Source organism: Ctenocephalides felis, unplaced genomic scaffold (assembly GCF_003426905.1).
Source record: "Ctenocephalides felis isolate EL2017-DRISC unplaced genomic scaffold, ASM342690v1 CF-g0.4_SCAFFOLD_02966, whole genome shotgun sequence".
NCBI lineage: Eukaryota > Metazoa > Arthropoda > Insecta > Siphonaptera > Pulicidae > Ctenocephalides > Ctenocephalides felis.
This window is the reverse complement of record NW_020539120.1, coordinates 84,725-100,598: the sequence shown is the minus strand read 5'-3', so window position 1 is coordinate 100,598 and position 15,874 is coordinate 84,725. Positions and strand designations below refer to the sequence as shown.

Sequence of the window (15,874 nt, the reverse complement as noted above, 5' to 3'; positions counted from 1 at the left end):
ATGCTGTGGAGCACCCATGACAGATGACCAAGCATTGAAATATGCTGTCATCTGTCATGAATGACTTTGTATTGATTTTACCGACTGCCTTAGCGATTTCTTCAAAATATATTTTACACGTTACTTCATCTTGTCTGCTTGCAAAAAAATGCAACTGGAACTCCGCTTCCAAGTTCATCAATCACCATTAATGTATGCAACTGGTAATTGCAACCATTTGCTCCAAGGGTGGCATCAACGCCAACATCAAGTGCGAAACATATTGCATTTGTATAATTCGCAAATCTTTTCGTAAGTTTGGCCTTGGCTTTTATGGATTGTTATAGCTTCTGCGATGACAACGGGAAATCCTAATGATATGATATTTTTCATCATCTGAAGAGTTTATGCGCAAGGCTAATTTTGTTATATGAGTTAAAATATTATCTATATCACTATTCATCATGTATTCTTTGTAATTAACCCTGGCCTTTTTCCCACTCTAGGTAGCTGAAAATACAGGCATAAAATCTCAGGCGTGTTTTTATCTCGTCAAAAGTAATGTTTTAAAACACCGCAAGCGTCATAAACCAGCCCATCCGCGACATCAATGTTGCTCGTAAGCATATACTTGATATCAATTTTAAGGCAATCGTTTCCTTAAATCTTATGTCGTTTCTACTGTTTCTTCTTAACGAATTTAAAATTAGCTCTTTGCTTTGTTCATTGATGAATTTTTTTGAAAATACATGTTCGGCTGTCGAGATTATTAATGGATTCTTATTCTGATTAATTTTTAATTTATTACGTGCTGCTACGTTGAATTTGTTCCTCTAGTTTAACTTCTCTGGTCCTTATTAATTGTATATTCTCTTCTGTCATTTTGTTTTCTGACAAATTATTTAAGGCATTTATAAACGCTAAATCATCCTTGCTGCCTCATTACCTCCGTTAATTTAAAAAAATCGAAAATATTCCACAAAGGATTAGTATTAAAAAATGGAGCCATTTCATTATGGCGCGACACTTTCTGTAGCGGCTTATCCTTTGCCGGAGGTCATTGCTTCAAATCGCTAACTGCTAATACGGATACCCCACTAAAAGTTTCTTTAATGCCTTTAATTTGCCGTAATCGAGTATCAACACGACTTAGTATCGTGCAACTTACCATTGATATCTTGTCAATTATCAAAAGTTGAACTTTTGTGTATTGGCGACGTCGCTCGAGAGCTCAGCTAATTTGATACCGAATTGTTTGCAAGGTAACGGGAACGCGGAATGCAACGTGACGCCATTGATTATAAAAGTGGCTTTTCCTAACGAAGCACATAATAGCATCATAATTTTATCTAAATCTCCCCCAGGGAGACTATGGAAGTAGTTTGTCATAAGCTGATATAAAGTATTCATAACCATGCTTTTCCCTACACTGGCCGATCCGCTTAAAAATATTTGAAAGGGCAATTCCACTATTTTGAACACTTTAAATATATGCATTATGAACTCCCGTTGCTTATTATTTAATTGTCGCATCATTTCGTACAGGTTATTTTCGGATACCCTGGTGGGGCATGCTTATCGACGTTTTGTAGAAGTAGTTTTGGTTTTATTACTTGTGCTTTTATTTCCTTCTTGTTGCACTATATTTGTCGTTTTCAAATGAATTTTCTTCTGTATCTTCTGCATTATTGTCATCTTGAAGTTGGTCATGTTCAATTAACTTCAGACCTTCGTCTAAAGCTTCGTCAAAGTTTAATTAATACAAAATATACTTATATTATTTAATAAATATAGAAGGCGCGATCGTAACCTCTGCCGTCGCCGCGATAGTAATCTTTACCGCCGCGACATCGACCGCCGCCGCTGCCACGACGACCGTCGCGATAGTTACCGCAGCAACGTCTACCGCCGCGATAGTTACAGCGGCCGCGGTAGAAGTTACACCGGCCGCTGCCATTTTTATTGCTGCCTCGGTCTTCGCCTACGCTGCTTTCGCCATCGTTACCGTGATTATCTGGACCGGTGGGGCCCCAACTTACTTCATCGGATTAAAATAATAATTATTAATATTATTATAACTAATATATAAAATACATATAAACATACACATACATACATATACATAATAAATACATACGTATTAATTTTGCAATTCGCGGTGTACTCATATATCTCAATATCAAAAATAAATACTAATATATATAAAATAAAATAATACTAATATAAATAAATAAAAGTTATTTCTGCTTTTTTATGATGCCTTCAGCGTTGCATTCTCCTAGCTTTTTATAGTAAGCAAAGTTCGACACATGTTTCTCAAACTTATACTGCACCTTATTTATTCTATTAATCAATTGTTCAGTGTTCGGAGACGAGACGATTGAACAATAGTCCAGAATAGGCCTGATTAGTGAAGAATAGTTCATGGAAGTCATTGCTACATCTTGTTATAAACCCGGCTGGAAATTGAAGTATGGCGCGGATCAGATCTGTCCTAAATTAAGTAGGGTCCCAGTGCGGCAACCCTACTTGGCCCCTATGCGATATGTAACGCCTTGCCCGATAAGGTCTTTGTTGGGCAAACTGTTCCGGGCCCTAATCGAAAATATGAAATGGCCCCTATAAAAATATCGAACTTGGCCCTTAATTTAAAATTACCATATGGCCCTGAAAATAATATGTGAAATGGTCCTGAAAAATATATTTGATATGGCCCTGAAAAAGATATTTGATGTGGCCCTGAAAATAATAATTGGCATGGCCCATTAAAAAAATGCATATGTAATTTTTTTTTATTAATTTTTTTGATAACAATATTTTAATGTATAATAATAATAAATAACACATGTTAATTAGGTTTTATTGGTCCGTCTATAATCTGTGGTCCAATCACGGGAATAATTTATAATCTTTCCGAGGGCTTGGTTAAATGTTTGCTCTTTAATAGGACTCAACCGCGGATTTTTAATTGATTTAGTTGTCATTATACCTGTAACAAAGTGTATAGCCATTAATAATAAAATCATCTATGTGTACTATGTGAATAATACCTATCATATAAACACTTCACAAGTTCAGTGTCTTTCAGTATCAATTTATTTGCTGTAGGCCGAGACTGTGAAATGTTTTAAAACTTCTCTATTGGTAAATCTTTCCAATACTTTTTTAACAGAAATATGCATTGCTGCTTCCTTGTCTAGCAAGCTAAAAATTTTATGGATCTGAAAGAACGTTTTCCGTGAGATAATGCCATTTTTTTACTATTTACTATACAAAACTGATTCCATATAAATAAATAAATAATTCTCACCACGTATTTTTTTAAAGACTCATTCTTTTTTACATTTTCGTTGAATGTTTGAAAGTCTTCCAAATTTTTGAACGGTATAACTAGACCGTGTTCTTCATCAGATGTGACAACGGGGTTAGTTACCATATAAGCCACTAATCCTTGTAATTTTATTATCTCCCCTTGCATTGTTCCGATTTGTTGCGATAATTTGTGATAACAATATCCAACAAAAAATTTTAAAGAATTTAATTAGTTTCCATCTGTAAATAAAATAAAATAATTCTTAAAAAGATGCTGCTTTATATGGTGGCAAGATGTATAAAAATATATAAACGAAAATGAAAGTATGTATATGTATGTAAATGAAAGTATCAATTAAAAATGAAAGAAATTCACAAGGAAAAAAAATTACTTTAAAAAGAGTAATAACAATGACACAAAACTTTTCACAATTTACATAAATAAACTATTCTAAAATAGTTTATTTTTAATTAAAAATCAAACACTAAAAAAATAAAAATTAAAAATTAAAATTAAATTATTCGATAATAATAAAAAGAAAAATACACGATAAATTGTTAACAAGAATACACTTACTTGAAGCATTACGCGACTTATTGCCTAAATTTATGTTACATTTCGACAATTGCTGATCGACGTTTTTCTGATTTACAAAACGCCCTTTATTCAAGCGGGATTGTTTTTTTTAGAACATCTTGCCTTCTGTTTATGGTTTCTTCATTGTCCGTAGAAAACGCATATTCTTTTTGTTGCAATATTTTTAACTTTTTCAAGGCAATTTGATATGTATCTGGAATTACAACTCAAATCAAATACATGTTATATATATGTGTGCGTGTATAACAAAATACACAATACGTAGTTGATCAATAATACTTACTCGCATAACCTCGTACATCCACCTCATGAAGACTCCAATTACCCGGTGCTGGTGCCCAACGTTTCACTAAATCTTGAAGAAGTAAATTTTCTCCCGATAGCTTATAATTATTTAAAAATGGGTATTCGAATTTATCTTCTCCTTCATTATATATTAACCAATCTACCGGCACTACATCAATACTCTTTTTTTCACTTGTATCATTGGAAAATAAAACAACACAATACACTACTTTTCCACTCATTATTAAACGATAATTACACGACGGGCGATTGTTACGAAACTAACAACATACATAAAAACTAACATCATACATGTATTAGTGCATAGAGGCGCAATTCTGCTTCTAATTGATGCTTACCATCAGAATGACGCCTAATTAGCAGCAGTTTATGAAGCCTGCAATTCATTGACACGACTGCATAAACCATCAATCTTAGTTCGTGCTTCATCTAACTCTTCACTCTTCTGTTTTTTTATATTAAATATGTGTTGTTTTTGAATATTTAAAATTTGTTCAAATGTATAGGGTTTGGATAGAAATTTTAATTGCTGAATGCTAACAAAGATAATAGGGAAATATTAAATAAAAGGAGAAAAATAAGATCATGGTGATAGTACTGTTATAAATGAAATAATATGATAATAACGAAAAATTACGTTGATAAAACAAAATATATTGGACTATTGAATTAAAGTGAAAACGCTGTTATTAATTATATTAAAGCAGTTAAGAAAAGAATTTATAGATATAATTATCTTAATTTATCAACAATAGATCGTGACAGTGGGTTAATACTAATAATGACTGATAATATCATGATATCAAATTGCTATTTTATAGCCTCCACATGAAGAACAAATAAGTATTATGGAAGTGGAACAATTTAAATGTTTAGTCATATTATTTCCATGCGAAACAAAGTCTTAATGTGATATAAAGCAAATGATGCATAGTTTTGCTTCTACATGAAATAACATGAGTGTAACTAACAACATACATGTATTAGTGCATAGAGGCGCAATTCTGCTTCTAATTGATGCTTACCATCAGAATGACGCCTAATTAGCAGCAGTTTATGAAGCCTCCAATTCATTGACACGACTGCATAAACCATCAATCTTAGTTCGTGCTTCATCTAACTCTTCACTCTTCTGTTTTTTTATATTAAATATGTGTTGTTTTTGAATATTTAAAATTTGTTCAAATGTATAGGGTTTGGATAGAAATTTTAATTGCTGAATGCTAACAAAGAAAATAGGGAAATATTAAATAAAAGGAGAAAAATAAGATCATGGTGATAGTACTGTTATAAATGAAATAATATGATAATAACGAAAAATTACGTTGATAAAACAAAATATATTGGACTATTGAATTAAAGTGAAAACGCTGTTATTAATTATATTAAAGCAGTTAAGAAAAGAATTTATAGATATAATTATCTTAATTTATCAACAATAGATCGTGACAGTGGGTTAATACAAATAATGACTGATAATATCATGATATCAAATTGCTATTTTATAGCCTCCACATGAAGAACAAATAAGTATTATGGAAGTGGAACAATTTAAATGTTTAGTCATATTATTTCCATGCGAAACAAAGTCTTAATGTGATATAAAGCAAATGATGCATAGTTTTGCTTCTACATGAAATAACATGAGTGTAAAACATGTCATGAAAAAAGTCAAACTTGGCTCAGACAAATATGTACATAATATGAGAAGTTCGTGATAATATACGATATTTGTACAATTTTCAACAATATATGTATATGATAATTATGATTCAAATATCAAATAAGATGAGATCAGAACATTAATCTTGGAATTTTTAAAATGTTGGACTATTCGTTTAGAATTCCCAGATTCAGATCCGATAATGCCCAGAGGAAATGAATTGTTAACCCTCTAACCCGAGTTTTTGATAGAGCCAGTAAAAAAAGTTGGAACAATTTTTTCTAGACTAATTTGACCATAACAAACACTTCTGCATCATTAGATTTTCATTTTGACTTACCGTTTAGCTACCAGGTACAAAAAGGTGAAGATTACTTCAAAGTAATCTTGACGGGTTCAGTGAAAAATTTGATGCAGGTAGATATTTTTATTCTGTATGGTATTTATTGAAAAAAAAAACGAATGAAAGAACAATGGAATGTAGTAGAAATTAATTAGTTTTTGTTATGATATTCTACGAAACAATTTTTGCCCTTAAAGCAACATAAAGCTATATTACATTTGGAGCAAATGCACATAGTTAGCGCCTTTGTTTTGTTTTGGGCACAGAGTTTGCACGTAACACGTTTTTCTGTCCATTGTGGCCAATGATCCATACAGTCAAAACGATTGTCGTCCACTGGATGCACCGCACGTCTTCCAACAGGAAAAGAACCTGGAATCACCTCTGGAGTTGATGGCCGAGAATCGCTTGGCCATGATGGACGGCCATCATGGAGCAATATTTTTACGAAATTGTTGCAATGTCAACAATTTTTCGCTGGGGTCATTCTCATCAGGCGAATCGTGAACTTTCTCTCGGTGTATTCGGCGATAGAGTATGTATGCGTTGGTGGCAGCCATGTCAATAAAATGGTACAACAAATGAGTTGCTGCATCACGAGTTTTTGCGCGAATATGATAGCGGCCCATCAAGCCATCCATCAAGTCCACGCCGCCCATATGTTTGTTATATTCGCTAATGATTTCGGGACAATCAATGTCAATGCGGCCTTGCTTGCGAACAAATTGGCTGGCTTTTCGTGGTTGTTTGGTTGGATTTGTCAAACTGATTTAAAATGGTTTCACACCAACATACGTCGATGCTAAACGAACGACTTTGTTGTCTTTCCACAATACAGTAGTCAGATCAACGCCATATGAGGATGCCACATATCCCTCAGAATATCCTCTTGGTTTATCTTTGATGGCTGTTTCCAAACTCAGCTTACAACCAGGCACTCTGTTCACTCGTATCGTACCAAGACAGAAAATTCCACGAGCGCGCAAATACACCAACAGAGGCAAACTTGTATAAAAGTTGTCGAAGTATACAATGCGATTTGCCATATCCGGGATGGTTCGAGACAATCGCATGACAACATGCGCCGAAGCACCAAGATTTGGATGGCCATCCACGAGTTTGTTGTCTCCAGCACCATTGTAAACTTCGAACCGATAAGCAAATCCAGATGAGTCACATAGAACGAATAATTTCATGCCCCATTTGTGTGGCTTATTGGGCATATACTGCCGCAAATGGTGCACCATCTTCGTACCACACATCTGTTCATCGACGCAAAGTCGAACTGGCTTTGGGATGGAATCGAATCGGTCGTTCAAGATGTTTACGACAATTCTCATCCGGAACAGAGGATCATATCCAGCTTGGCCCTTTTTCGAACTTTCTTGATGAGCTCAAATCGATATTTTCTACATTTTGACTTATTGCATTAAAAAAAATATCGACCCCAACACGTTTTTCATGTAACAAAAGAGAGATAAACAAGAAAAGGTGCGATAAACGGTAAAAACGCGTTGGGGGAAAAAATCACTGAATCCGGCAAATTTGAAGGCAATTTGAAATTACATCGATGTGGTAATTTGAATGTAAAATTATATAAATCAATTTAATAATATAATTACAATCATAAGAGCACATATTATATCTTTGGTATATATATAGGTAAAACAAAGTATTTTGTCTTATAATTATACATTCACTGTTTCTACTTACCACTATATTTCATATACACATATATTGCGCGACATAAGATTTATTTTTGAGCATACAAGATGCTGCACATTTTGTTCGCAAAAATAGGTTCCTATTTTTATATTATTATATGTATTAAAAACAAAAATACTTTATCGATATTTTCTGGTTCTTTATACGTTCCATTTTTTTGTAATATTTTAATATAAGATTTATTTTCTTTTTATGTTGTTGTTTGTGACATGGAAACTCTAGTGGACTACTTTATTTTTAATATCTGAACGATTTATAAATACCACTTTACCAGCAACTTCAATACATCGGCTCGTTTCATACAAGCCATAGCATTGAGTACCATATTATTTAGATCCATATCTTTTACTTCCATCAATTCCCAAGATAAATATGTGCCGTAGGAAAGTAGGCAGTATATCGATCCCTAAAATATATTTTGATAGGAGTATGAATTAGTAAAATTAGTTATGTTTAATCTTTGGTCTAATTGACATACCTTGATAGGAAGATTTCTTTCAAAGACACCATTCCTAAACACTTTAAATTCTTCTAAAAAATCATCCCATATATCTAAATAATTTATGTTATGTAAATAGTGGAAAATGCATATTTTCTTCAGAGAATTTACAATCCGAGGAAAATCCTCTTTCTTAGCATATTTTGGATCTATTTGCTAGAAAGAAAAATTATTTCTGATCAAGAGATGAATTGTTTGGCAACTTTCTACACATGACAAAAATGTAATTCGTACCCCATCCACAATACTTTGCCATACAAGATATGGCTCCATATATACAAATGCGCATTCGTCGACAATGGTCGATATGGCGGCATCGCAATCTGCAACAATGCTTGCCCTTTTATAAAGGCAATGCAAAGTCTTGCTGCAGTTGTCTAACACTATTGTGTCGGTACACTCCTGGGCGATGTTTTGCAGAGCGCCCAATAAATTCCTTAAATGCTGTAAACATAAAACACTAGATTAAAACTAGTAAGTATATATTAAAAAGTTAGAAAATCTACAAATGCAAGATGCATCAACATTCCCATATGCAATTAAAATTTCTGGTTAAAATATAATATACTCCTGCTGGTGGCAATTCAAGCAAAAGACAAGTAATCCTTATAGGTATTCATAGGTACAAAAATTAAAATACTAACCAGATATTCCATCTCACTTGTATTTTCGAGGTCAAAATATTGAGGTATTCTGATCAAATGAATAATACAATTCACATTGGTTTTGAAGCGAGCCAACAGAATTGCTATCACAGGCATTAGATGTTTTGTGATATTTAATTTTTCTTTCTTCATTTGTTTTCTTTGTTTTAAACTTGGGACCTGTATATATGAAAACTAATGAAATTTAGAAATAAAAAATAATGTTTAAACATATAATCAACACACTAGAAGAAGAAACAACTGGATAGTTTTACCCATTTGCGTGTACTGACATTAAAACCAGGGCAGGGTACTTTTACTTGATCGGTTTAGATTTAGTTAATGTTGTACTTCTAATTGGACTCATAAATTATTGCCTTAAACGTTTGACGACTATCATGCTATAATATCACATCAAGGAAACAGATGTGTAGTACTAAAAGCAACAAACTGATTCCCACAAAACTATTCCATTGGTCATGAGTTCATACACCGTCCAAAAATCCAAAAAAAAAATCAAATTGTCTGGAGACCAAGAGCGTTTTGTTTATTTAATTGACCAGGAGAGCAGCTGCATATCAATTAGGTACAGTCCTGTACTTGTAATTATCGACCATATTCGAATTCGTTGAGAATATTGCAACTTGAGATCATTTCTGGAAAATGCTTATCTGTCCGCCCTCTTAAAGTCAGTACATTAAAATAGGTCAAGTTACCTCAGTTTTATATATGCATCATTGCAATGCAATATTACCATGTTATCAGTTGCTCTCTCCCCCGGATATTCACCAGTACTTGAAAGACTTGCACACCAGAACATAATTTCAATTAAAATTTCTTGAAGTTGGGGGATTGGGGTCGCAGGATCATCATTTTCTTGAGTTAAAATATGGATCATCGAATTCCAATCTTTCATTATCTCAATGTTTGCGACTAGGGCATCCACTAGATAAGAAATAAAATTTAATCCCTGAAAAATAATAAAAATAAAGAATAAAGATTCAAAAAAATTATTTATACGACATCCACATGACTATCATATATACATATTTTACTTACTTTCAATTCAATGATGGAAGTTGAAACATGCCTGAACCATCGAACCCCAAACCCGGCCCCATTTGAATCTTCATCCAATTTCAAAAAAACATTATGAAAAAACGTTCCTGCTGCCACTGCAACCTTTCGATTTAGAGAGAACATCAAACTTGAAACCGTGTTCAAGTCTTTCCTGGTGAATAAGTACGGATAGGGCCTGAATGGACAAAAATGGATAATTAATTAGCTATATCAGTCTTAACAGGTAATTACAGGACATTCGTAGAAGTCGGGTTAAGAAGTTGAAGTACACCTTTCGTAATGGGGAAATGCTAAAATATAATAAGCGGCAGTCATTGCAATACCCCAGAAAGGGGCTACAACCCATAGCGTCAACTATTATATATACACATTTATATAATAAAAAATTATAAATTATATATTTATAATAGCATTAAAAATATTTATAATATTTAAAAACAATAATGTAATTAAAGTCATACTTCAAATATGACATGATCGGTTTGTCATTGTAATTATCATTTAGAAATGAACCTTCATTAGAGAAATGAAGATTAATAAATTGTTGATTAATAACTTCTATAATATTTGTTGAGACAGTGGATTATGTCAAACAACGCCTAAACAAATATTGTTTTCGCAACTTCACTCCTCAATTAGAATTAACATACATTCATTTATTGCTGGAATTTTTGTACTTTATCGCTGGCAATATACTATTATTTTTTGAACAGCTGTAATATAAGATTGCTACTACCGCTGGGTGTTTACTGGGTTATCATCATCAAAAGTTTCATGCATATGTCTATTAAGTGAACATTTTTATTCTCAACTCTCACCTGAACATAGCCGTGACAAGCTGCATTGCAATCTCTTGATTGCATCGGCTCTTATCCCAAGTTAAACTTACAAGTCTCCTTTGATATCTATGCGTAAATATTTTCAGTTTGCTTGTTAGCTCATGCTCTTCATATAATGGTATCAATACTTTCAATGATTCTGCTCGAACTGAAGCAGCCTGTAGATATGGAAAAAATCATTATTAGTAACTGCCTGAGGAGATTTTTATGTTCTCTTGACATTTCAAGATCGGCCTTTTCACGAATCCTGAAGAAAGAAGGAAACTGGATTGGACCCGTTCTGTACTAAAGAGTGCCTCCTGCACGACGTCGTGGATGGTAAAATAGAAGGGCTGAAGGGATTGGTAAAGAGAAAATACAGGGTACTGAAAACCGAAGTGCAGGATCAGGAAGCATGGATGAAAGACTACCATTTATTTTATATATATATATATACCTTGTCATAGACAAAAAATGCAATGAGTCGCAAAGTCCACTCATTTAAGAATAGTCCCAGGTGTTTTCTTATCAAGCGGCCGAAATCACGTATGCTCACACTTCTGGTGACAGGTGCGATATTTCTGTAAATAAACTGATCAAGGAATTATGGTAGGTTCAAGGAATTATGGTAGGTGTAACAGCTATTCCTGGTGACATATTTTATTTTATATGGCAAAATGATTGATCTAGTGGTAATATCAAAAAACCAAACCGAGCGGCAAAACATGATGGACAGAATCGTCGAAATGGGTAGAAGATATGGGACGGAAATCAGCATCGACAAATTGGAAGTGATGAGAGTATCAAAACGAGATGATACTCTGAAGATAACAGTAGAAAATCGAAAATTGGAAGACGTTGATCATTTCAAATATTTAGGAAGCATTCTGACCAGAAACGAATACAGCACGAGAAACATCAGGACAAAGATCGCAAGCGCCAAGGTGGAGTTTGCGAAGATGAGAACACTACTGAGAACCAACCAAGTCTCGACTTGTGGATGATATTGATAAAAAATGTTATGTCTAGAGCATAGCTCTTTACGGATCAGGGACATGGACTCTAAGAAAAAGAACTATTTGGAGAGTTTTAAAATGTGGTGCGCAGGAGACAGGTGAATGGAGAAAATAAAGTGGACTGACAAGATAACAAAAGAATAAGTCCATAAAAGACTTCACTGAGAACGATCATGAAAAGAAAAGGAAACTGAATAGGACCTATTCAATTCAATCGAAAAGAGTGCCTCCTACACGACGTGGTCCAAGAATACATAATCCTGAACATATGCTTATTTAAGACATGATATGTTAAAGCAGGAGTCTGCAAACAAAACTTAGCTGTGTTATCCGAGAATTGGCCCAGAAATGTCAAAATATCTTACTTCATGCGTTTATAAATTATATTCCTGTATAGGGACTTGATACACAATTCTAGTTCCCTATACTTTTCATTTAATTTATTCCTTTCTGAGAGAAGGGATTTTAAGCGACTCAGATCACGCCTCGTCTCCTTCGCTTCTTCGGCCTGAATTAGCTTCGAGTACCGATTCATTTCTGAAGCCGCTTGTTGAAGTAACCCTGCCAACTCTGTAGTTATGGACAAGCCTGATTAGATATATAAAAAATCAGTAAATCAAATGGTAATTTTAAAATATTTTTTCAACTCTTTTGCCAATGTATTAATTTTTAATGTCTAGTGATGTTTAAATGTAACTTAAAAAATTTTAATATGTACAAAAATGTCTAGATATACATAAATAAATGTATATGTCACCTACTGGCAAGGGTTAAAAATGTACAAAAATTGAAAAAAATATCTACAAATGGCTACATATTTTTGAAATTGTCTAGAAATGTGTAAAATATATAGAAATCTAAAAATATCTAAAAATCCATAGAAGAGTCTACGTATAAAAATCATTCTCACGAATACAATTTACCTGCCAATGTTGTCGTGTATCGTATATTTTTCTGATCCAATCTTGACAAATGTTTCAAGATTGAGGTCAGATTTTTTATAAAAAATCATTATAAATTATTTCTTTTCCACCCCTATTTATGACATTTTTGAAGAACTGACAAAACTCAATTTTAAAGCTTCTATGTTTTTTATTTTTTGAGAGGAGCAAAGGAAATTCTTCATCTTCCTACAAAAAAAAAACAATAAAAATAATAGAAGTGATACTCTGCAAAAGAAGAAAAACTTTGTTATGTGAAAATGAGATTGCAATGCTTGCGGGCAGTCTGCAAGACCTTTAAAGACTATGCAACACTTTCAAACAGTCTACAATGTTCTAATAAATATTCTACAAATTATGGAATAATCCATAACATTTGAAAAACATTTTACATTCTAAAAAAAATCTAAAACAAAATTCAGCATTCCTAATCTATGGCATTCTAAAACAATCATTATTCAAACATTAGCTCACTTTGCATTGAACATTTAAAGCAACCTTGTTTAAAGACGCCTAAGAAGTTTCACTCGATAGTACATTGTGATATATTGCATTATCTATTATACCTGACAAGTCAATCTGAATCGTTTGAGAACAAGTTTTGGAATAAGTATGTTTGTGAGCCATTTTTTGAGCTTTTGTCGATGTTTTGTCAATAAATGCTGAACCGATTTCAAAAATTTAAAAGCATTTTGAATTAGCACGACCAGGATTGATTTTATTGAATTTTTAACTGGCCCAAGGAGAAACAGTATGGATGGAGGATCTGCTTTTTTCTATAGCAAAGAAAATGAGTTTACCTATACCAGACCAGTGTTTTTTTTAATTATAATTTAATAGAAAGTTCTTGGATTACTGCTATAGCAGAAATTGACACTATGATATATATATATATATATATATATATATATATTGTCTACTTTATTAAATATTTAAACTCACACATAAAATGCTATCACCATGCCTTAATGCTGAATGAAGGCGCACTTCCTCAATTTCAAATTCATCAAAACCTTCAAACATGTCCATTGATAATTATTCCTTGAATACAAGAACACCTGAACTATGGGACAAGTTATTTCCAATCTTCCACAAATTATTTATTGGTTTAACATATATTGCTAAATTTGTGAAGTCATATGATGGAAATGGAGACATGAGATGCAGCATGGATATTATAAAAATAAAAAGCTGAATAAAATCGATCTCGTAGTCACTCCACGATATTTAAAAACGATATTAACAATTTGTATTTACAATTGCAAATATTAAGAAAAATTTGGAGGGTAATTAATTACTATTTACTCATGCAATAAAATACATTTAACTACTTTTTATTATTCAACAGGCAACACATCATGTAATGCTTAAAACGTAATAGTATTCTCTTTGTTGTTGACAAATATTTCTAATTGGAAAACAACAGACACTCTTTTTTTTATATACTTTTTTATATACTTTATTTAATAGCAATCAGAATTTACAAAATTCTATGAGCTACTGTGCTTATGTTTAAACTCACACACAGTCATACAAACACACATAATAGATTGGCTGAATTTTAATAGCTGCCACTCCATCGAGTGGTCAACTAATCTGGCTGAGGTAAATCAATGGCTAAGTCTGGTCTTTATTGATCAATCTTCAAATCAAATGGAACTTTTCTTTTGAGCCTCCTAGATCGGGGTTCTTGAAAAAGATGCTTAACTATTTCATTGGGATGGGATTCCAACTTCTCAAAATGGCGATGACTGGTACTGGTAATTGCATCTCTCACTAATGGTATGCTCAAGTCGTCATGAATAGTTTTATTACTAACATACCATGGAGCGTTCACGATCTGCCTCAGAATTTTTGATTGAGCTCGTTGAATTGAATCAATGTGAGATTTTCTTGCACATCCCCATAATTCCACACCATAGGTCTATATCGGCTTTATTATTGTTTTATATATTAGTAGTTTGCTTTCAATAGGCAATTTTGATTTGTTACCTATGAGCCAGTAGAGTTCCTTAGCTCTATTTTTTACTAGAGCTATTTTTGAAAGTATATGTTGCTTCCAGGTTAGTTTGCTATCTAATATCATCCCGAGATATTTTGTTGAGTGTTTAACTGGAATTGTCTTATCATGAAATTGAACTGCTGGGCAAGAAGATTTGTTGAGTGTAAATATTACATGAGTTGATTTATTATCATTAATTTTTATACGCCATTTGCTAGTCCATTTTTCAATGACTCTTAGATGACTCTGAAGTCTTCTCGATGCAACAACTGAATCAGGATCTGAAGATAGAATAGCAATATCATCGGCAAATGTTGCAGTTGTTAAATTTTCATTTGTAGGAAAATCGCTATTATAGAGCAGGTATAGATATGGACCCAGTACACTTCCTTGAGGGACTCCTGCTTCAACCAAGCAAGCTGATGAAGTTACCATATTAACTTTAACTTTAAACCGTCTATTTTGAAGATACGATTCCAACAATTTATGATACTCAATTGGGAGAGATGATTTTATCTTATACACTAATCCTTTGTGCCATACTTTATCAAAAGCTTGATTTACATCAAATATTTTTGATTGCCACTGGTAGAAGACTAATAGGTCCGTAGGATGATACATTATATGGGTCTTTACCGCTTTTGTGAATCATTTTAACTATTGAAGTTTCATAATGTATTGGCCAATAATTTAGCCTAATTATAGAGTTGAATAGGTATGTTAGTAGGATAAATCCCTTTTTTGGCATTTCCTTCAACAGTTTCGGCGTAATTGAGTCAAAACCAGCGGATTTATTAGTTTTTAGTTTAGCTATTTCTTTGAATACCATATTCAATGCTAACGGGTTTAAATCTAGATCATTTGAAGAGATGCGAACAGGATTTGGTTTAAAAACTGAAGATAGATGTTGGGCGAATAATTCCGCTTTTTCTCCATCGCTCCTTGCCC

General features: G+C 33.0%; 1 protein-coding gene across 1 annotated transcript; it reads right to left on the bottom strand.

The window, feature by feature from the left end:
* Positions 1–8,179: 8,179 nt before the first annotated feature.
* Positions 8,180–15,361, bottom strand: LOC113381617 (cohesin subunit SA-1-like). Its single transcript, XM_026620416.1, has 10 exons — positions 14,917–15,361; positions 12,349–12,571; positions 11,425–11,548; positions 10,968–11,146; positions 10,129–10,324; positions 9,824–10,039; positions 9,070–9,249; positions 8,660–8,869; positions 8,405–8,581; positions 8,180–8,332 (listed from the first exon to the last, which is right to left on the bottom strand). The coding sequence occupies exons 1-10, from the start codon at positions 15,359–15,361 to the stop codon at positions 8,180–8,182; spliced, it is 2,103 nt and encodes a 700-aa protein (XP_026476201.1).
* Positions 15,362–15,874: the final 513 nt, after the last annotated feature.